This window comes from Limanda limanda, chromosome 14, assembly GCF_963576545.1.
Source record: "Limanda limanda chromosome 14, fLimLim1.1, whole genome shotgun sequence".
NCBI classification, from domain to species: domain Eukaryota; kingdom Metazoa; phylum Chordata; class Actinopteri; order Pleuronectiformes; family Pleuronectidae; genus Limanda; species Limanda limanda.
The window spans coordinates 13,604,146-13,626,650 of NC_083649.1; the positions used below are offsets into that span (position 1 = coordinate 13,604,146).

Consider the following 22,505-nt stretch of genomic DNA (forward strand, 5'->3'; position numbering starts at 1 on the left):
TGCACAGAGGAGTAACAACAAATCCCTCTTTCTTGGCGAATCATCAAAATGTCACGCCACGCCACGGTCACACCGTGTGATGAAATCATATACCGAGGTAGTTTATATCTCCATCTTGTTGAGATGACATTCACAGTAGACAAATGTCCCTAACGATTTTTTGTACATGTCGGCCAATCTTAGTGCCGGAGCTTTACTTTAGTTAGCTAGTCAGTTATTTTGAAGACTTTTTTTTTGTCTAGTCATGATACACGTGGGCTACGATTTTTGAGAAGATCAGTGAAAGCTGAGTGAGGGGCTTCTCCTTAGATGGCACTGTTGAGCCATTTTGCCATGCCCATTTCAAATTACTCCAGAATACAAATACCTTTTAGGGTTTTGAATTTCCTGCAAACTTTGGTAATAAATTGAGCATGTCTAGGCCCTGAAAAGCCCAAAAGGAAATACAAATCCTTTTCGAAATACAGTTGGGCCTCCCACCGTAGGTGCTCGGGCCCTAATAACATAAAACTCTTTCATATTGCAACATGGATTAAATGGCTTATCACAACAAAAACATAAAGCAAACCTTCAAACACAAACAAGAGGTCACAGCCACCGTGAGGTGAATATTTATGAACTATCAGGTTAAAGTTTATTGCAGGATTAATATACAAAAAGGAGTTTGTTTAGCAAGATTTTCTAAAACAAATCATCTTGTTCCTTTGCTGAGCTCCTGTCCTTCGCACTGAGGTTGGACATTTGAACCTCAAAGATTTTGTCAAATTTACTGCAGTCCACACGGAACGCTCCTTTCTCCAAGGAAATGCAGGACTCAAATCTGTGGCCCCACAGGACCTCGTCCTCTGTGTAGGAAGTCCTCGCCTGGCACGTCATACCTGCAGCACAAAGTCAACGGGAGATCTGGTCAAGGGCACTTTCTTGAGAAAAAACACAGAGAAATATATTCAGTAGTCAGAGTTGATTAAAAAACTAAATTTAAAAACGATGAGTTAAGGTACTTTTTGGATCTGTTGCTCAGCAATATTGGTGTTCTGTATCTTAACATTACCATCTGACACAAAGCATGCACCATATTCCACCGGCTGCTGAGACCGCATCCAAATAGAGCAGGTTGTATCCCTGCAATGTTTCCTCACAGCAAGGTTCTTGGTTAGAATCCCAGCTTGGCAGGAGACTTCTGACGGCTTCAGTCCAAAGACATGCAGACTGGGGATAGGTTAATTGGAGACTTCAGATTGGTCATAGGTGTGAATGGTTGTTTGTCTCTACACGCCTGCGAGTAGTGTACCCCGCCTCTCGCCAACTGGGATTGGCTCCAGCACCCCGCGACCCTGACCAGTTAATCATACTTCAAAACTGGTGTTGTTCCAAGACCATTTTTATGTTCTGTATTGTGTGAGCTTGATGTAAGTACCAGTGATCGTAAAACTGGCTCCTGTTTACACTGATCTACATTTTTTAATATATTTTTATACACTGGAAACACAGTGGAGTTTATGGAATCGCGAGTTGTTTTAAGCCAGTTTACTTCCTACTTAGCAGCAGTGTTCAGACACATTAAGCTGCAATCAGATTTCCTTGTGATTGTTGGAATACACATATAAAAGAAGCACAAGCTAAAGAAGTTACAATCTCATTAAATCAAAGCTACGACCCCCTCTGTGCAAAAGTCAGAGTAAAAAAACCTTGAAAACCAGCAATCAAATCACAACATTAGAGTTTTAGAAGAGCAGCAGAGTAAAAATGCATCTCCAAACCTGATGCCTCCACGATGCCCTCCAGGATGACAATGATCTCAAAGGTTTCCCTCTTCAGACGCTCGGCCCCTACCTCCCAGAAGGGGCTGCATTCCTTGATGACGTGGGTGATGGTCTGGGGCTCCACCAGGAGCAGCCGGTCTCCCCCGGAGTCGTAGCCCAGGTTGATCTCCGACTGCTCCAGCGGGATGAACTCACCCTCCTTGGTCTGCCGGGACTTGATCAGCTTGGCCCGGATCTTGGCGTCCACCATGTGGCTCACTCGGAGGTCACCGATGCGGAAGAGCATGCACAGCTTCTCGTCCCGCTCACAAATGACACAGTGCTTGCTGAAGATCAGCGTCTGAGCTCTCTGCTGGGGCCGGGAGATTTTAACAAACATGCAGCCCACCATCAGAGCGTCGATGATGGAACCAAGGATGGACTGGACCATCAGGAGCACCGTACCCTCGGAGCAGTGAGCTGTCACCATCCTGGAGCCATACCCAATGGTTCTCTGGCTTTCTAATGACAGCAACAGGGCTGATAGGAAACTGTCCACATTCTGGTAGCACGGCTTCCATTGAGGGTCATGGACATGAGCAATGTCATCACGCAACCAGGCACCTAGAAAATAGATTCCACCAAATGTCAGCCACGTGAGGATGTAGCACATAGTGAAGACGAGAAGGAACCAGCTAAACTTGAGGTCCACCAGCGTGGTGAAGATATCTGAGAGGAAGCGACTCTTGTCTGCGATAGGCCCCAGATTGACCCTGCACTTTCCATCCTTGGTGACGTAACGCTGGCGCAGATTGCTGGCAGTGACATGCGAGGAGGGCTCATCGCCCAGCAGCTTGCAACGCTTCTTGTGACTCTTTGCAATGTGCTGTTTCTCGAGCGCAGACACCGAGACGTTGTTGCTTCTGGTGGAGCCTCTCGATTGCCACCTGGTGCTGAAGCGCTTGAGGGGTCTGCTGCGAGGCAAAGGTTGAGGCACCGGGGTCTCCTCTGCTGGAGGCTGAGGAACTGCTTGGGTGGTTTGCTGCTGAAGGGGATCCTGCTTGGTTAAAGTCGGAGCCTGAGAGGAGGGAGTGCAGGGACTGTGGGTTTGGGAGGGAGAGGCCTCCTGGGACGATGGGAGAGATGAGCAGGTGGTGTAGTTAAAGTTGTTGTGGATGAGAGAGGCTCTTTTTGCCATCATCATGGAAGCAACAGTGGATTTAGCCGCACTCTGAAACAAAAGATGAAAATGCACAATAATCATAAAAGGCTTGATCAGGTAATTAATGACAAGTAGCTTCATAAGTTGTGTCCCGTTGAAATGTGTCAGAACAATGTGCTCCTCTATTTTGCCACACTCCGGAAGATATGACCAGTTTATCCTTTGTGTCTTCAATATCCAAACCTCCGCTCCTTGCCAATCACAAGAACATCAAAGCTTGAACCCCAAGACATTGCCCACTGAACAGGAGCCCACATTAGTAGCTTTTAGCTGAGGTCATCAAAACTCCAGTTCTTATAGAAACTGGGACATATAAAATGATTTGAAACAGCAAAAAGATTCCTAACTTCAACATATACAGAGTGGGTTCAGCATACCAGACTTAAGACCTCTGGAGAAAAAGTCCACTACTGCCTATTTTGAGGAATATAAAAAATCACAGAAATGTCTTATTTTGATTCATTAATTATTAATATTAAATATTCAAGATTTGTCTAATGTCAGTAAAGGCACTAAAAAGCATGTGGATCCAAAGCCTCTGTGCTATGCAACGCAGCAGATTATTACATATACAGTATATATGCTTCTATACGCAGCACTCTTTGTTAAACTGGGGCAATGTGGGGCTCTGTATCTTGCCCAATGACACATCGGAATGCAGAATCAGGGATCGAACTTTTCTTTTAGTCGACCACAATCTGTACCTCCTCTTTACCTCCTCAGCCACAGCCATCCTTTACACTACACTACACCATTGGACTTGCTGACATGTGCACCCACAGTCAGATATTCCCATATCCGCTGGACACCACGTGTTTCAATCTGCAGCTGAAAATCAACCTCAACAAACTGTTTCCTTGCTAAAGACTACTGTCCCCATCTGTTTTAGGAGATTATGAGAATTGAAAAAAGATTAAACTACATAATTGTAACATGTTTTTAAACTTAAGAAGTAACTGGGGTTTGGGGTTTTGGCCTGTAGACAAGGCAGGGAAGTCAGACAAAGACAGTAATTATTATAATACAGACAAAATATAAGTAGTGCACTTCCAGTGTATTTTTCATTTATGGTAATAAAAAAATAATAAGTTGTTTTAAAAAGTACTGTATATAGCTTGACATTAGCAAAATAATGAATACATTTCTTCCTTGGCATTTAATTAAGCTGCAGCTCAGTGATTAAAACAGACAGTTGTACCTTGAAAGTGTAAGGAGTGTAACGTATAGAGTCTGGTTGTGGCCGCGGCAGGTCAGCCGGCAGATGTTTAGCAGCGAGGGTCTGCGTGGGGGGGGGGGAGTTCCTGCAAGGCTCGACTCTGACGTCCTCTAGAGACTCTCTATTGCACATCCCATCGGAGCTCATCGCTGAGGTCTTCTTGAAGATGTGGATCACTCCTCACGTCTGGCCTCTGTTTGGGCAACGACATCAAACTGGATTTACAAAGGCAGCTAGAGAGGGACATCACTATGTCTCCTGTCAGTGCTGCTCCGAAGCTTATCCTCACCAAGGGGATTATGTGTTCACCCCTTTCCATTTGTTTGTTTATTTGTTTGCCAACAGGATTATGCAAAAGCTACCAAACAGATTTCTGTGAAACTCTGGGGAGGGATGGGACAGAGGTCAAGTAGAACCTGTAAAATAGTTCAAGGGAAGGATCAAGGAAGTACTTTTAATCACTTTCCTTAACATTACAAGATAGAATTGTATTTTTCTTACATTTTCACAAATCTTTCATGATATAATTCATAGATCTTAAATAAGGCACATTTAAGCAACATCTATCTATCAATATCTATGAGTGTGTGGAATGTGATGCAGCATGATTTACTCTCAGGGAGCTGCTGGGCCTTGGCAGCGGTCTGTGCTCTACTGAGAGCCTGGTTTCAGTATGAGGTTGTGGAAACATAATTTGGGAACCATTGATGGAGGCACATGCTTTCACTCAGTGACAAATTTAAAATGTGACAACTCAGTCTCCTGTTTATGTTCAGCTGCTCTTCCAGGAGAACAATTTCTTTGACATCCTCCACATACGTCTGTAGATCAGACCTGTGCAGCTGTGACGATGATGACGATGACGATGATGATGCTTTTCTTCGTCATCAGCTCAACTTGAGGTTTGAAGTGGGCTGATCAGTGTCTCCAGCGAACATGAAGGGATTATCACTAATCCTAAAAATTCATCTGAGAAACACTAAGGAACACGATGGATTTGAAAAGATTACCGACTTTGTTTGGACAGAGGCTTAGAAATAATATTGTCCAGATGTGACCAAATTAACTTTGGTCTTATGTTTTAAACAGTGCTGTATTTACTGTAGCAAAGCACTCACAAACACAATGTGACACCCTTCTGAATCCTGTCAGACGGACAGAATTTTACCGTGGCAATCGGTCTTCTTAAACAGACAAAAAAACTATACTAAAAAAATCAGGTAATAACGAACTACAGTCAGTTAAAATATGAACACCTTTATACACAGAGTCTATTCTGAGTCTGAACAAGTTTTAATTTTAGTGCAATTAGATAATTTACAGGAAATTTCTTTTAAATTTAATCAGTTTGAGCTGCAACAATTGCTTAGTTTATCAATTAGTTGATTGACAGAATATAATCATTGTATTATTTGTCAGTTTTTTCTTTAATTTTTGAATCTCTTGTGAAGATTGTTGCTTCTCCCACCTTTACAAATGATAGTAACCACTTTTCTCTGGGAAACAGGGATTTTATGAATTAAATGTGATTTTTTTTTACACAATGCAAGTCCTCAATTATTTGGAATTTAATGAATTTGAATGAAAGTACAGTTAATTTAATTTCTAAAGCTATTATAAAAAAATCCAGCTGTCAATATTATGAATATTGAAAAAGATTATTTTCTGATCGCCACCACTCATTCTAACACCTATGCTGAAAAGTTCATTAAAAAAAGGATGAGTCGTCACATACCTCTGTTGAGCATCCCTGAAGATGAACACAGCTGCAGCCAGGGTTGAACTTCCTTGTTGAAGTCATCAGGTTTGATCAGACAAAGAAAGATGATGAGTGACGGACGAGCTGTTGTGTGACTGTTACTATCCGGCTGTTAGTCTCCTCCCCTCCAATCATTCACACAGCAGCTCCTGACAACGATCATCCCATAACACTGAACTTGGCTGAGACAGCTGTTTGAAGAGAGCACCTCGAGTGTCACTACTGTACATCAGGTCAGGTTCTATTTAAATGAATTCTGCTGTGTCAAAGTGTTTAATAAGAAAACCACTCTCATACAAACATATATACATAATTATACATATTTTAACAAATCACTGACCTTTGGATTTGTGGATGAAGCTTTTCTACCCGCTATCACAGCTGCCCCATTTCCTTTGTAAAATAAAGCCAACATCACATTCATTCAAAATAAAACAGTTCTCAAAAGGTTGTAAAAAGTTGCATCTTTTGGTTTATTTTGAGAAATAATAAATACATTAGTGAAGAGTTCCTTTTCACTCCTTGCTTGTACATGGATATTTTTATGAGGTGCCAGTTTCTGTGATTCTCCGTTAGAGCCACATGTTCATTTAGAGGCGTTGAGATCTGAACAAACTCAGCAAACCCTTTCCCCTGAAATGACATCAGTACAGAACTGAGAACTCTGACACAAGCACAGTGCAACAAAGATGTTTGACCAACAAAATGAACCCTGGATGCCACATCACATGTCAACAGATGGCAGGCCAATGGTTACACAACCTTAGCTGGCTTTGTCATGGAACATCCCCCCCGAAGCGAAGCTATAGGACTGACTCTGCAGGCTGATGTAAAGACGAATTCCTTTAATCTCTGTGGGACTGATTACAGCCTGATGAGAAGAACCAGATCCCACAGATTGATTACAACCAGTCATAATCCCAGAGACCACCAAACAGTTCCAACTGCATACATGAACGTGTATGTTTAACAGACATAACAGAAAATGTACTTGAGATTTATGTTGTGTTTAATGGCATCACATAAAAGGTCTTATGCTGCTGTAAGTAAACTTATTTAGCATGACTGGGGCTCTTTTTGGCGATACAAAATTATATACCATACCTCAAATCTTTAGGTTTTTCTCTCAGTATTTATTAATGTCACCATGTGGTTTATGTTAAAGGAAGAGAGAAGTAATATATTTAATGTACATAACAGAGGATGGAAATGATTTAAGACACAAATGCTGTTTTCCACAGAGGAAGAAGTGCTCTAGTATCGTCTCATTGTTGATTAGCTCCAAGTGTTTATTTGATTTTGGTCAGAGCCACAGCTCTCCTCTCTGTGTTCTGAAACAAGGCTCGGATCAGATTCTTCACCTCGGAACAGGAGAACTCCAACGCCAAAGGACCTTTACCGTCAGCCCACCTGTGGAGAGGTATCATGGGAGAATTAATACCAGCCAGTCCAACTCATCCATGGAAATTAAAAATGGTAGGAGTGTTATCAGAGACCTTTAGTTCAGTGAATCAATTTTACTTTTCATGAGAAGTACTAAAAAATATCTGACAACAGTCATTTAAAGTTTATCTGTGGCTAAATAACCTAATGACTTAGTTTAGGTGTGGAGAGTATATATTTCTTAATGTTGAAGCTTCAAACTAGAGGTACAGTATGAAGTTTGACCTTTAGAATCCAGTGTTTAGTCCAGTTTCCATCTTACCTGTCAACAATCTCCTGCAGGTTAGCCCGCAGCACGATGACCAGCTCCTTGAAGGTGCTCCACTTCTTCACATAGAGGGGCACTTCCTCCTGATACTTCTTGTTCTTGTTTTCCTCGGCCAGAGGGATGAAGACGAGTGGACCTTCCTCGATGATGGTTTGGCACAGGGCGTGCAGCTGCTCCCCATCCTCAGAGGAAATATCCTGTAGAAAGTTATAGACAGAGAAAAAAGTCCTTATTGATCAACAGCCATGAGTTTACAGAAGATCATCTTCATACGATATCAAGATATCACTTTTATGTTTGTGTCTTTTTAAGAGCTGTGTGTTAGTGACACATATTTGATCAACCTGGTACTGCATCATAAAGGAAACCAGTTGTCAGAACCTGCACTTATTGATGATATTAATTTATCATTTAGGGTCATTATAGTAGATATAATTCCACTCTACTTAATGTTTTCAACAAGAATTTATTAAGAAACCAACATTTCATTTTTGTGCTGTACACTGACCCTGCCATTATTTGAAAACCAGCTTTTATTGTAGACTTTACATCATGATTATTTTCACCAGACCCCACAATTCGGCTCCTAGTTTGGTTTCAGACCTGATTACACACCCAGAAACCATTTGATTCATGGATTTCTTTTTGTTATTTTCATTTTGTGGCATTAATACCTTTGTATTGGTAAAATTGGTAATATGGTCCTATGTGATGGAAAAGCAGACAAACCTCAAGCATCATGATTTTGGCAATGACTTCAGTGATGGCAGTGTTGAGGAGGTTGCCCATGGCTTTACAATAGGTGCTGACCGGCAGGACGTCCTGCCACACTGTACCCAACTGTTTCAACTGATGAATCACCTGCAAACAAACGCATGGAAAGTGAAAGTTTGAATAGTTAAACCTTGGCACAGATAATGTTAGTCATATTATCAGTAGTTCCTCAATAGGTTTTATTTCATTACGACAAAAAATCTACAGTTCAAACATATTTTCTCTGAACACAATCGTTGTTACAACTTATTGACATTAGTATATTTAAAGCCTTTCCTCTCACCTGTCTGACTGCTTTGCTCGCTGCAATGTAATTATCTTCGTCATCCAGATTGCAGAAGTTGTGAGCAGTGGAAAGTCTCTCCAACAGTTCAGCTCTCTGCACATTCAGCTGAGCTAAGAAGCACTGAGCACCTACAGGAAAATGCAGACCATACATGTCCTCATGAAATCTTAATGACACCAAGCCAGTAGTTCTAGTGATGCCTTATTTTTGTGCTTTCTGAACCATATTAGGTCATAGAACTGTTTGTTTACCCAGTTTCCTGAATCCGGGCACCATGTCCACAAACGTTGCAACCCCCTCGCTGAGGGGCTGTGGCAGATGACCTCTGAAATGGTGTCCCAGAGTGAGCAGGTGGTGGGCCAGGTACATGCAGTTGTTGTGCTGAATGGCAGCAAGGTGAGGGAACTTGAGCAGGTTCTCCCTGGATGGAGGAGCAGAGAAATCATGACCTGCTTTTAACACCTTCAGTAAAAATGGGTTGGTTTGGTCTGCTGCGAGTTATGAGATGAAAACATTCTTACTTGTGATATGTTGGCACAACATCATAGAACAGCTGGAAAATGTTTCTCACAGTGAAGAAGAGTTGTAGTGCACTGAAAAGAACAGAGATAGATTCATTTTGACAACACATATTTACTGATGAAGCCTGAAGGTCTGAGAACAAACATTATGATTGCAGAATCCGAAATGACAACTGTGCTGGTTTTTCTATTGAACAATGACATTGTGGTGCCAGGCACAACAACCTCATATGTACATCAGTACAATACACAGTAGGGTCTTTGAGCACTGTAACATACCATTGTGTGGAGCTTCCGACAGCCTCAAATAGGGTGTTGAGTGTCAGCTCCATCAGCTGCTGCACTGACTCACTGATGCGACAGGCCGGTAGACACAGACTCCACGCAGAGAGCTGCTTCGTGTTCTCCATCGTGATGTCCTCCTTTGTGGCCTCCTGCTTCACCTTCAGCTCTGAACTTGGAGCAGGGAGCTTGGGGAGACGCAGCTTGGAGTCTGGTGTGATCTGATGGAGGGCGATTTTACAAAAGGCATTAAGGTTATATATAAAATATTTACTGTAAGAGACCAACATGAGATATTTTTCCAATCGAGAATGTTTGAAAAAGAGAGGATGTATAATACTTCAGGACATTCACCTATTCATAACCATACTTTTTTCTTTAAACTACATTACTGTCGTTTATGGTTTAATGCTGCAAGTATCTTCAATTCACTTCTATTAGCTGCACAAATGTCGGATTTACATTCTGCTTAAACAGAAGTAGACCTAAAGTTAAAGACTGTCATCTCAACTGTTAGTAAAACACACCTTCTGAAAACCAGCTTGACTTATGTATGCTAGGGCTGTGACTGTTAATCTAAACATTCCCTCAAACATGTGGGGGAAAAGTTCATATTCAATCAAAAGTTCATATGCACACATGCCTTGACAGTGTTGTGCATCTTGGAGGTCATGAGTTTGCGGGCCGCCACGATAACATCCTTGCACTTCTTGCTAGCAAAGTGACTGTTGACGTCTCGGGCATATTTGAGCAGTTCTGTTGAGTCGCCCTGCAGAAACTCTATCTCCTTCAGAGACTTCTCAAACTCCTCTGTTTCCATGATCACCTAGAATATGTACAGGAGAAAAAACATTTAATATGTAATTCGACAGACAAGAATAACCTATTACAACAGCAAGACAAAGACCTGTTTCTTTTCAATATCTGTACTTTACCATATAATTTGTATATTTTCTGCAGGTGTAACAATATAGTTATATTATTGAAACTGCTGTTAGGTCCTTACACTTTTATATTTCTCTAGCTGGCTGCTGTTGGTGGGGATGGAGTAGACCAGACACTCGTGGATGATGCACTGGGAAATTTCCTCCCAAATCAGCTCCCCCAAGATAGTTGAGAGCTTTTTATCAACAATGGACACGTCTGAAAAACAACACGTTTACTTTGTCACTATTTTGTAATTCAATATTGTCCATCTGCCAACTTTTTCGTTAAACATACACCTTGTGACTTATGCAGTTGTGATAAAGATGTAAAGCACAGCGACACTGAGCAACCTTAAAGCATGATGTAATATTTATATATGGGCCCCGCCATACTTTACCTAGCATGTGCGAGTGTAGTGTCTGGAGCACCAGGAGCAGTTTCCTGTAGACCTGTGAAGGTGTGGATCGCTCCTCTTGGCTCTCCTTCAAACACTCTAAAGTGAGGAAAGTTCCCTCACCCTGCTGCTCTGTTACCTTCACAGACAGTGACGGGTACACCACCAACGGCTTCACCACGTTCTTCAACAGTACTTGACCTGAACAACAGAAAGAACAGAAATGTGCTTTACCCATGATGTCCATATAAAGGACTGCATATTCAACAGCGAGATGTTTTTTTGTTGTTCTTACTGAAGAGTTTGATCTTGTGCTGAAGGTCTCCCTGGATGGCCAGAGCTTGCAGGACACAGCACAACAAAGCAGGTGGTTTAGGTTCCCCCTCTTTACTGCCGGGGTGGCTCAGCTTCAGCTCAACCTTCAGGAAGGATTTCAGACCTGCAGGCTCTAATGGTACGAATCCAACAGCCAATGTTAATGCAACACACTCAGGTAGATTTCATGTTGTGTTTTTGAAATATAAAGAACATGAAACGATAAGAATCTAAGAACAGCTTATAAATGCATCTATTTGGTCTTAATATACTTATATATGTATCAGGTCTGACTAACATAGTTAAAATTCTCAACAAGAGGAATTCTTACCCTTTGAGGATGGTAATGTCCAGATGACGAGGCGTTTCCATTCATCTCCCATGTGGTAAATTAGGTCTTCTCTCTGCACCGTCAGCTCCATGCTGAGAGTACTGAGCAGCGGCAGCTGGGACGTCTTCAAATCCTTCAATGAATCCACACTGGCTCTTGCCTAGAAAATAAAGATATCACCCATCAATCAATATGTTGAGGCAAACTTAAGAAAATGGTTTATTGGAAATTCTAAAATGCATACATGTTGCAGAAATCGCCGTCAGGACTTTTCCATTAACTGACAGTATTTACATTAAAGGTTCAGTGTGTAGAATTGAGTGACATCTAGTTGTGAAGCGGCAGCTGAATCCACCTCACCCTCCACTCCCAAATATGAAAAATAACCTTTCCTGTGGTCACCTTCAGTGGTCATATAAACTCAAAAGGTGTTTGGTTTGTCCAGTCTGGGCTACTGTTAAAACATGGCGGCCTTCCATAGAGAGGACCCGCTCCCAATGAAAATATAAAGTATTTAAAGATTAAGGGCCAATTCTAGGGTAAGGAAGTAAAAAACCACTCATCCAATTTAGATAATTACAAACTAGTGAAAACATCATTAGGATTATTTTATGTTCAATTTCGGCCAATAGATCCTTTTCACCTAAATTTTACACGCTGAACCCATAAAACAGTTTTTTCTCTTCACTGAAGTTTTCAAATAATTGCTCAGGTCTTCTTCAGATTAAAGGTGAGGTTGTGTGGACATGATGTTAACAGCTCTTACCCTTTCCAGCTGGTTTGCTGCATCAACATACTTCTTCGCTTGTAAAGATTTGCTGAATTCCTCCATTGCATCGTGAAACTGAGTCACACAGAAGAAATAAGATAAAATGTTAATATATTTTGTACTTATTAGTGACATTTTAATCCATATTTTTTTTAAACTGAAATGCATAAATTGGATATATTTGTTGTTATTTACATGTTTACAAACATTTAACTTAATAAAGTGCATGTGTGATATACCTCTTTTATGTATCCTAGCATTGTTATGATGATGGTATTTTTCTCCAGCTGCTGCTTCAGCTTTGCATACTCAGCCACAGCCACATGGATATTCTGCTGTATCTGTGTAACACACACACACACACACACAGTTTAATGGCAGTGTTAACAAATGTATCCCAGTCTGTTCTGCCCTTTCATACCATTTATAAACAGTTTCACACATACCTCATTCTCAACGCAATTTTTAAGGACATCCAGTTCATTGGAGACCTCATCCACCTGCTCCATTAGCTCCTCGGATCCGTGGAGATTAGGTATGAAGTCACGATATCGCTTATTTATCATGTCACATACTTCATCCTGAAAAAAAACATGAACACAAAAGGAGTTAATGAAAGTTTTCCCTTTGAGCTTGGTTCGTAAATAGAAGAAAATTCTGTTTGATTTTAGTAATCAACCAGGCTTACACAGGGAACACACCTACGGCATCATTCTGACAAAGTGCATTCAATCCAAAAACTCTTCACATTTAAAGGGATTTGAGAAAAGTTGCCTTTTTTCTCGATCAATTATAAAAATGTATTTATTGTGTGGATCAGTCTTTTAGTAAATACAATTGATTAAAATCAGAAAAATACTCGTATTTAAGTCACTGATCTTCAGCTTCCTTACTTGTTCGTTTTGCTAGATTCCAAATTAGGTTCATTATAGGTGTTTTTTGGAGTGAAGCCAGTCTCTTCTGTCTAATGACTGAATGTTTGAACAAGTTTAGTTTTCAAGCTGCCCTTGAAGATCATATATATCATTAGAAGGACTATAGAATGCACATCCGAGTGATAATCTTCAGGTTTCCAATGTGCCTAGTTTGTTATTGAGCCACGTAGCTCTTTGGCTGGCACCACATACAGTGTGGCTAGCTAACAGTACTGCAAACGAAAATACACTAAACTTGTATTAAGTTGGCTCGATGGCCCACGTCTACAAGTTAAGGGTTTATTCGCGGCTAAGTGTTATTCCAGTGAACAGCTAGTGACAAGTTAGTCTGAGGATGAGTGAAGTTCCACATCTGTCAGTGTTAGCGCCATCAGCTAAAGCTAATTCAAACTTTATCCAGCAAAGCTAATGCTACGTCAGCTAGCAGGTTACCTTGGTATCCTCCACCTTGCGCGACATTTTGCTAATTTTGCCGGACAGGTCTTCTTTCTCCAGTTTGCCGGAGCTGGCGAGGACTTCGGTCACAAACGACGCCATGGCGAGGCGACGTTAGAATGTTTTACAGGTTTAAACCAAGTGGGACAGACGAGCCTCGGCTCCTCCGTGCGACAACAACCCGACAACCCGCCAGCTGCTCGGATTGGTCCAGAGACATCCACTGGACCCGCCTCCCAGCTTCTTCTTCTTCGTTTGATTTAAATAGAGGATAGGTTGTCACCATATCCCATCATTACTTCCCTCTGACGTTGGCAGAGTGTATAACAAAGGACTTTAGGCATAGGGCTGAGGTCTGTCGTGATCAAAAAGAGAATCCGCAATGAATAAATAAATAGCAAGTCATGAAAAGAGGGACAAGGAAACAGGAAGGTGCATGGCAAAAGGGGAAGGGTATTAATTATTGTATTATCTCAGCAATATTTTGTATACAAATGTAATTTCCTAAGGATATTTCCATATTTTAACAAGATATCACCACATAAACATATAAAAAATGCTGCAAATTTAAAATAGCAGTGTTCATGCACTTTGATTCCAGATTGATCCCTTTTGTGTTTTAACCCCTTTCTTTTCCTTTATGATTATTTTACATTGTCCTGTTTTGTGTACATGTGTGTATCGTCTGAATGATAGGACCGTGTCATGATTTGAGATGTGTTAGTGTGATCAGGCCTGCATCTAATGATCATTTTCATTATCGTATAATCTGCAAATAATTTCCTCAATTGACATGCGTACATTACATGTTATCAGACATAATTACAGGATTTGTCTGCGTAAACAATAAAATTTCATTAGTAATAATACTGTGGCTGGATTATTTGGTTAGTTACCTTCATACAAACCGAATTAATTTAGAGAGAATTAAGTGTTGTGGTATTTAACTCAAGCTACTGCTGCAAACTCCAGCCCGATAGGAGGCAGTAATGCTGCTATATAGACAAAAACAAAAGAAGAACTACCATCGATCTCTATGGCAACAACAACTATTCGCTTGCTGTCCTTTTAGCTTTGCTGTTAGCTTGTTAGCTTCTCATTGTATCTGTAACCTACAACACTAATATTAACTTTTCTCTGACATTCTTGCCGGTCACGTTTCCAAACGCAGTGAGCGGTTAGCTAACAAAGTTCAAGTAGTTGTGAATGCGCAAAAGACCAAACTAATGAAACTGTCCGTGAGCTAACGCTAGCTAACCTCCAGCAAATAGCGTGTGTGTGTTTACGTGGTAAATGTAAATGGCAGACTTCTGGAACACTGATACCGGAGAAGCTGTGTATCGCTCCCGGGATGCCGTGAAAAACCTGCGAGTAAAGTAAGTAGCACAAGGTAACGTTAGCATTAGCATAGTCATAAAACTCCTGGCTCAGGTAACGTTATATCAACACGTTGTTTGTCTTATTCCCAAACTCAGGGTGCGTCTTGAGAGGGTGACCTCCACAGCAGCTCTCTCCCAGCACCTCCAGCAGGAAGTGCTGTCCCAGCAAGACAGAGGAGCCATTGAACTGGAAACCCTCGGCTCACAAGGCCAGACAGGTATTATTAATACTGCTGGGCAATCTTACACTTTAGTTTTGTCTGAACATAATCCACAGATTATTGTATAATGTACTGTTCTCATGTGTTGCACCACTTACACCATCTTACCTCCATCCATTGAACTTCAATAAAGATTTGAATTGACCCCTTTCCTGTGTCATCAGGTGATAATGAGGAGGAACTGGAGGTGGGCTGGCAGGAGAAACTCTTCAGTGAGGTAGAACACTTAATATCTTCACCCCACAGCATAATATAATATAGACTTAAGATAAGATATCTTATAGTTATTTTTTAATTAAAAACAACATTTACCACCACCATTATGTTTCTCTGTGGCTCCAGTATGAGATGGAGCTGTTCCAGAACGAGGCAGCGTGTCAGACTCCTCTGGACCGGCAGTACCACACAGAAGTCAAGGCCCTGAAGAGAGCCAGGGGCCGACGAAATCACAGGGTCTTCACATACACGGATCATGACCGCTACACCAACTGCCTTCCATTCCACCAGATGGTAAGCTGCATCCTATTTTCTAATGAATAAAGCCCAAGTACGATGCATTAGATATATAACATATTGATGCATTTCTTGGAGAGTCAACTATATCTTTGAGTGGTATTTAAATCCAAAACCACTTTTTACACCTACTTCTTACCTCCATGATTGAGACATTCCCTAAAAGCACTGCCAAACAGAGTGAATCAGTTTTATTCTGTTGGGTGTCCTGTCATTTGTGATCGCTATATGTTTATGGATTCTTTGAGACTTTGGTGTTACATGTTAACAACACTTCCACACTTCCATCATACGTGTTGTAACTGTAAGAGGTAACAGCCTTTTTCCTGTTGTATTGCATTTCGAAATGAATATGAAAAGCACACATTCTACAATTGTTGTCAGCAACTGTGTTTTTGAATAGCTCTTTCGTTTTAATCCTAAAAGCAGCAATCCAGTGACGTATTGACCACAACCAAATCCAGCCCCACTTTCCTGGCAGAAAGGATGGCCAGTATAAGACACAGATGGCAGGACAGACGTACCATGTAGGTGAACCGCCAGCAGACTTATTTAAATGGACTGATAACACTATAGTGCCTTACATTGTGTAAATGCAAAGACAATAGGATCAAAATTCATTACGAAACTCTCATTCTTATGCTTTTTAATATTTTTGTTATTGCTTCTGGTGGAACTGGTGTATTTTGCAGGGACTCTAGTATCCCAAAAACAAAAATCGTCAACTGGGAGCCCACAGAGGAGTTTGTGAAAAACAGTCATGTGGTGAATAATGCTATGCAGACCATGCACATCATGGGAGACCTGGGCCCCCCCGGAAGGTAAGATCATAACTGCAGTGTTCAGCTCAGTCTTTAGTTTTCCACATGGGAAGTTTGCTGCGTTTGTCATGTGGTTCCGTTGTGATTTTTATCTCTATGTGTTTGGTTTTTCAGACTGGGTCGCAAAGAGAATGAATATTTGCTCTGTACAATAAAAACAGACGGCAGTGGAACAGTCGTCTTAAAACCAGACTTCAACAAAGGCAGAGAACCCTACAGGCAAGTTCAAAATGTCACAGTAGCTCCAGCATTTACTGATATACCGTCATAGTAAAATGTTGCAAAAAAAGTGCATGACCCACATGCAATTCTGTACACAGCACAGGTGGTTTTACAGTTCACTGCTTTGGTTAAGACCGATGTATATTGACAAATACTGGATGATGGTTGCGTGGAACACAAAGAAAACAAAACTCTTTTTCACTAAGATAAAGGAATATATGGTTAATCGATTAATCAAAATAGAAACTATATGGTGTCTGTGCTGTTGAACAGGATTGTAACAGAGGCGGAGAGGAGAGAAGTTTGGCGACTCACTGTGGAGAATGTATCCACAGCCATGAAACCAGAGGAAACGGACCGGGAGCAGAACATGTACAAAGATGTGAGTTAATATAAATCTACCTTTCTTCAGGACCAGGGTAGAATTATTGATTGTGGGGTCAACAACATTATAATGACATGGATTCTTCCCCTCTTCTCTGTCTCTAGCTGTATGCAAGGCACAAGGATTACCTCAATAGCCTTGTTGGACAGGACTTTGAAATGGTTAGTCATATCATACTGAAAATGCCCTTTATATTTTTTCAACAAAGAGCACAAATTCTCCCTTTTGTGAAGCTGTGCTTCTTATTTCTTTTTTAAAGTTGATTGAAATATTGATCAAGTATTAACACAAATCAAAATATTGCATTTGCTATTCAACACTTAAATTGTTTGTCCATATTTGGTCTTTTGCACTAACCAGATGTTTCTCCTCTAGCCTCCTGTAGGTATTCTGCGTTACTTTATGAATGGAGAAATAGGTGAGTAGCAAGACTGTGGTCATTGCTCACATTTAAAAATGAATTGTCTCTGTCAATCAAGTCTCCTTCTTATTTCTACCCAGTCTCAGCTCAAGGATTTGAATATGATAACCTATACATCCACTTCTTCATGGAGCTTCCCAACAGTAAGTCACATACAGTATATGGCACTGTTTACATTGTGGTACTTACTGTAGGTGTGTTGACACCTATTTATTAGTTTAATTAAATTCAAATTCAAATTGTACCATTCTTGTTTGTTTAAGATTGGTCCAGCTTGCCGTTCCAGTCCTTCTCCGGTGTTACCCAGACCTGCCGAACTAAAACCCAAGGGAAGGTGTGGATACTGTAAAATAAACTGGTGAACAACCTCAGAATGTTTCTACTGAGATTTGTGACACATTCTGTCTGCCCACAGGAAAATGTAGCTTTCTTCAGTCACCCCTTCAGCTTTGAGGCTTTCTACATGAGTGAAAAAGAGAGTGAAGGTTAGTATCAGCTATGGAATATTATGTTTAAATAATTTTTTTTTTCTGGTAATTTTGTTTATTTAAATTGATTTGAGTGGATTTTATTTCAACTTAATCGAAAAACTGGTACTTTCTTTTCTTTTAGAACCAGTTCCACAGTGGCCAGTACTCTACTTCAAGGTTCTTTCTCTGGACTCCTGGCAGCGCTATCGAACTGAAGGCTATGGATATGTGCTATTTCCTGCCATACCTGGTATGTTATGCACATTGAAAAGCTGTGGGTTTAAATCTAGGGCTGCTGTGATAATTTTGGCTAAAATTGTTATACAAAAAGAATGTCCTTCTATCAAGAAGAAGATACACTTTATTTATCCCACACACATGCACAAACATGCAAAGACACACTCATGCATTGGGGAAATTAGTCCTCTGCATTTCACCCATCTGGTGCAGGACACACTGCAGAGCAGAGCAGTGGGCTGCCAGGTACGGCGCCCGGGGAACAGATGTTGAGGGAGTAAGGTGCCTTGCTCAGGGGCACTAGACAGGGTAGGGAGAAGAGTCCTTTTGAACTTTGGACAGGTCCAGGTTCGTTACACCATCCAGGCAAGTTTCCGCCGAAACTCCGAGGAGACGAACCGTGGAGTCGAACCAGCATCGAACCAGAGACCCCTTCTCTGCCAGTAGTCCTTTCTGCCACTAGTCCACCGCCTCTCTAACAAACAAACACGTGTGTGTAATTTCATATTTGCCAGGTAATCACAAAGTAACATGCCACACATGGAGACCCCTTCAGACGGGGACAGTCTCTGCTCTGAGACGCTTCTTTATTGGAGGTTCTCCAGAGCTTGAAGACCACAGCTATGTCCGAATACCAGGGACTTTCAAGGTAAATTCTAATCTCTGTGGACGCTCTTTGTATATGAAATACTAAAAATTAATTTCATTTCTATCTTTTGAGGTAACTCCTCATGGAAATTTCCTGTAAATGAAAACAGCTTTGGTTACATTCAGTTTTTTGATCAACACTTGCATCCTGATGAAGTTCAAGTACCATTTGTATGTGAATATTTTGGAACTTAAACCGTCCATTTTTCATGTTTTTTTGATTTAATACTTCTATATGTATCTGTAGGGGGAGAGGCTGAGTCGCATTGGCTTTTCCACTGAAACCACAGGAAGTGTCACCTTCAATCTGCACTGCATCCAGCAAGCCAGGTAAAGGAACCTGGGTTATGGTGACCGGTAACCTAATGCATAAATTCCACATAAATTCCACCACAAAAATTAATCTACAAAATCACAAGCAACGCAGAATCTTTAGAGAAGAAGCTTCCTCTTATTAAGGTTAACTTAACTGAACACAACAATATACACTGATATCATTTTTCCAATGGTGCAAGATGTGAATTTCAGAAGCCAGATTCAGGTCATTCAGTTTATCAGAAACCCTTCGATCAGGTGAAACTCTTCTCTTGAATAGAAACTTGACTTATTCAGCTTTTGAGTAAAATTACATTTCAGATTTGAACCCATTAATCAAATATCTTATGTTTTCTGTTTTATAAGTGGCTGCAATTCAAATCTAGGCTTATTTACTGTCTTGTTGTATTTAGTGGGGAGATATCTTATGGCTCTATCAAAAACTTCAGTTTCTTTTCTTCAAGTTTATTCTGCAATCTGGCTCATGGCATCCATTAATGTAGAAGATAACGATATTAAAAATTAAAAAGTCAAATTGAAATCATACACCAGTCCTGTAAATGTAGAAATACAAAGTGGATCTTTGCTCCTTGAATATGTCACTATGGGTGTCACAATCATACAAACCTCAGTGTTTGTTAGCAGCATTTCAGTTAAATACTCATTGTTACCACTGATCATACAATTAATTCAATTTCCTGTTCTGTAGCTGAATGTGTGGTTTGTTGTATCCATGTTGTGTATTTTCAGGTCATTTGTTGATGCAGCCAAGTTGAAGAAGAGGAGGCAGAAAGTGTTTGACCAGTTGGGAGGTTTCAGTCAGCAAGGAGCTGTCTGCACCATCCTGGGTAAAGACATTCACTCATGATTAGTTACTCAATACTTCATATGGCTCAAGTTCCAGAGATTTTACATTTCGAATATCAGTTTGGATTGTGAGTTCAACTTGTAGTAAATATATATTGTTACTTAAGTATATATTTTCCTCTGTCAGAGGCCTTCCACAGAGCCAGAAGAAAGATGCAAGACGCCAGAGAAAGCCTTCCCAGAGACCTTATCAACACAACCTCCCAGCTCCAAATTGAATCTTCTACATAGGTGTGAAAATGCTGTAGCACTGTAAATGGTATATGGTTTGTATTTATATAGTGCTTTTCTAGTCTTGATGACCACTCAAAGCTCTTTTGTGAGTCAGAGAAAGGAAAATTGTGTCTAATAGTTATTTATTATCTGTAAAGAGAGATTACATAGAGGGAGGGGGCAATAATTGTTGTATAATATGGATTTACATGGTGATTTTGTAGTAAAGGAGAAAAGCCATTAATTCATCACACATGCTATTCTTTGTACAGACACTGTGAAAACTGATGTAACGGACAATAAATGTTTTTTTTAGATTTGACCTGTGGTTTTTCCGTAGTTTATTTCAATCATGGAACAAGCATCACCTTTGCTTTAATCCAACCTGTTTATACTTTTCCACTGTCATTCATATTTCATACAAATTTACTCTGGGATTATATATTTTGTATAATGTAGTTAAGTGACACATATGTTTTGTATACTTGAAAAAGTGGTGTGAATGACATTTTAATTGAGTAAGGCCTATTGGGGGTTATAGAACTTGCTGATTATAGCAATCAACTGATGTAATATAATGCATTAAACTGCCTGACAATACATACATTCAATATTAGCTTCTCCTTGACCTTTAACAAGAAGGTGTTTCTTACTCGTTAATGCACAAGTAATAATATAATACAGTAGCTACAGGATATTATAACATCAGTTATCAGGGGCGGCTCCTGGTACAGGGGACATTGGCGGTTGCCTAAGGTGAAAACTGCCGAAAGGGCGGCACAAGAGACTGAATTATCATGACGTGACATATGCAATGTAAAACAATATATTAACGTCACACCATCATCCTCTAACCCCGGGAAGCGCCGCGGCCACACACACACAAGCACATAATCTCCTGTGGGGGGTGGGGGGCTGCTACAGGCTTCCGTAGGTCAGTCACCTGTGAAGACCAGCATCATTTACCCCTGAACCAGCGCGGAGAAATGCGCTCCCTGGACCACAGGGATGAGGCAGCCCCACGCCACTACGCTGTCATGGGTGGAACCAGGACACCAGTGGACTCAGGAGCTGAGTTTGGCAGGCTGTCGTGTTGGCAGAACTTCAACCACCTATTCATTGCACAATATCTTATAATATGTATATTTAAAAACTAAAATGAACCATAACCATTTCAAATTAAATATATAAAAAAAAATTAAATATATAAAAAAAAAATTAATTAAACAAAAAAATTAAATTAAATATAAAAATTAAATTAAATATAATTTTAAAAAATAAAAAACTGCGCGCGCAGATCATGCGCAGAAGCCCACTGCGCACATCCTGCGCAGAAGCACATTGCAGGAATTGCGCGCGCAGGTTTTTTTATATTTTTTTTAAATTTTTTTAAATTATTCATTTATTAGGGCCCGAGCACTGATCAAAGGTCAGGTGAGGCCCTATTGACAATGTAAGGATTATTATGATTATTATGATTATTATGATTATTATGATTATTATGATTATGATTATTATGATTATTCCGTCAAATTAATTGACTTTTTGAGGGCTTAACCATGCTCAAATTCTTACCAAAATTTGCAGAAAGTTCTGGAGGAATTTTCAATGGGCGTCGCAAAATGGCTCAACGGTGCCCCCCGAGACCCCTGGAACATGTTCACATTGACCGGTCTTCACAACAATCAATACACAGGTGTATCATGACAAGACAAACAAAAAAGTCTTCAGTTGCAATGGAAAAAAGCCACAGGAAACCTGCTATTTTATATTTAGTGGCCATTTTGGCCATATTCCACATTTTTATTTTGATGTACTTGTACCAGGGCTTTCATCGGATCAACTTCAAATTGAGATGAGTGTCATCACAACAGGACAGAGATTAAAACTGTACAAGGGATTGGGTGTGACCGTGGCGTGGCGTCAAAGTTTGATTACACGCCATTAAAACACGATGTTCTGTAACGCGGACATACATGGACGATGAATCCTTTGATGCTGAGCCGTAAACAAACAATTCCACTCCTGCAGTGACAGTGGTCATAATTCAAAGGAATCTTTATTTTAATTAAATTTTTCTTTTCTCTTTTTTCATATTTAATTAATTCAAAATTTACATAGTGTAATATATTTTGCAATTAATAGGTGATTGAAATCCTGCCAATTTTAAGAGT

General features: G+C 40.4%; 3 protein-coding genes across 4 annotated transcripts; 1 reads left to right on the forward strand and 2 right to left on the reverse strand.

Annotated features, from left to right (window-relative positions):
* Window positions 1–681: 681 nt before the first annotated feature.
* Window positions 682–4,327, reverse strand: LOC133018963 (G protein-activated inward rectifier potassium channel 3-like). The gene is made up of 3 exons (XM_061085304.1): window positions 4,163–4,327; window positions 1,761–2,973; window positions 682–878 (listed from the first exon to the last, which is right to left on the reverse strand). Exons 1-3 carry the CDS (start codon window positions 4,325–4,327, stop codon window positions 682–684), a joined length of 1,575 nt encoding a protein of 524 aa, XP_060941287.1.
* Window positions 4,328–6,394: 2,067 nt separating this feature from the next.
* zw10 (zw10 kinetochore protein) lies at window positions 6,395–13,797 on the reverse strand. Its single transcript, XM_061085607.1, has 16 exons — window positions 13,617–13,797; window positions 12,696–12,830; window positions 12,489–12,590; window positions 12,247–12,324; window positions 11,481–11,640; window positions 11,130–11,282; window positions 10,838–11,035; window positions 10,520–10,656; window positions 10,157–10,339; window positions 9,511–9,734; window positions 9,232–9,303; window positions 8,962–9,131; window positions 8,708–8,838; window positions 8,380–8,511; window positions 7,645–7,847; window positions 6,395–7,349 (listed from the first exon to the last, which is right to left on the reverse strand). Exons 1-16 carry the CDS (start codon window positions 13,719–13,721, stop codon window positions 7,229–7,231), a joined length of 2,304 nt encoding a protein of 767 aa, XP_060941590.1. The 5' UTR covers window positions 13,722–13,797; the 3' UTR covers window positions 6,395–7,228.
* Window positions 13,798–14,671: 874 nt separating this feature from the next.
* mks1 (MKS transition zone complex subunit 1) lies at window positions 14,672–20,653 on the forward strand. 2 transcript variants are annotated; one of them, XM_061085545.1, is made up of 18 exons: window positions 14,672–14,995; window positions 15,095–15,216; window positions 15,384–15,436; window positions 15,562–15,729; window positions 16,159–16,259; window positions 16,425–16,553; window positions 16,668–16,772; window positions 17,049–17,157; window positions 17,265–17,321; window positions 17,536–17,578; window positions 17,662–17,724; window positions 17,845–17,915; window positions 17,997–18,066; window positions 18,194–18,301; window positions 18,804–18,937; window positions 19,184–19,266; window positions 20,002–20,099; window positions 20,246–20,653. In XM_061085545.1, exons 1-18 carry the CDS (start codon window positions 14,919–14,921, stop codon window positions 20,347–20,349), a joined length of 1,695 nt encoding a protein of 564 aa, XP_060941528.1. In that variant the 5' UTR covers window positions 14,672–14,918; the 3' UTR covers window positions 20,350–20,653. The 2 variants fall into 2 exon arrangements, with proteins under 2 accessions (XP_060941528.1, XP_060941529.1); XM_061085546.1 differs by having other exon boundaries at window positions 16,162–16,259.
* Window positions 20,654–22,505: the final 1,852 nt, after the last annotated feature.

Excerpts from the sequence above, each read along its gene's own strand:
- LOC133018963 (XM_061085304.1), bottom strand. The coding sequence starts at position 4,327 with ATGAGCTCCGATGGGATGTGCAATAGAGAGTCTCTAGAGGACGTCAGA. Across the intron at positions 2,974-4,162 it reads ACACTCCTTACACTTTCAAG|AGTGCGGCTAAATCCACTGT; the intron begins GTACAACTGTCT and ends CTTTTGTTTCAG. Across the intron at positions 879-1,760 it reads GGGCATCGTGGAGGCATCAG|GTATGACGTGCCAGGCGAGG; the intron begins GTTTGGAGATGC and ends TTTGTGCTGCAG.
- zw10 (XM_061085607.1), bottom strand. The coding sequence starts at position 13,721 with ATGGCGTCGTTTGTGACCGAAGTCCTCGCCAGCTCCGGCAAACTGGAG. Across the intron at positions 11,283-11,480 it reads GACATTACCATCCTCAAAGG|AGCCTGCAGGTCTGAAATCC; the intron begins GTAAGAATTCCT and ends TCGTACCATTAG. Across the intron at positions 8,512-8,707 it reads CGAGCAAAGCAGTCAGACAG|GTGATTCATCAGTTGAAACA; the intron begins GTGAGAGGAAAG and ends GTTTGTTTGCAG.
- mks1 (XM_061085545.1), top strand. The coding sequence starts at position 14,919 with ATGGCAGACTTCTGGAACACTGATACCGGAGAAGCTGTGTATCGCTCC. Across the intron at positions 15,217-15,383 it reads CGGCTCACAAGGCCAGACAG|GTGATAATGAGGAGGAACTG; the intron begins GTATTATTAATA and ends CTGTGTCATCAG. Across the intron at positions 17,158-17,264 it reads AGCAGAACATGTACAAAGAT|CTGTATGCAAGGCACAAGGA; the intron begins GTGAGTTAATAT and ends CTCTGTCTCTAG.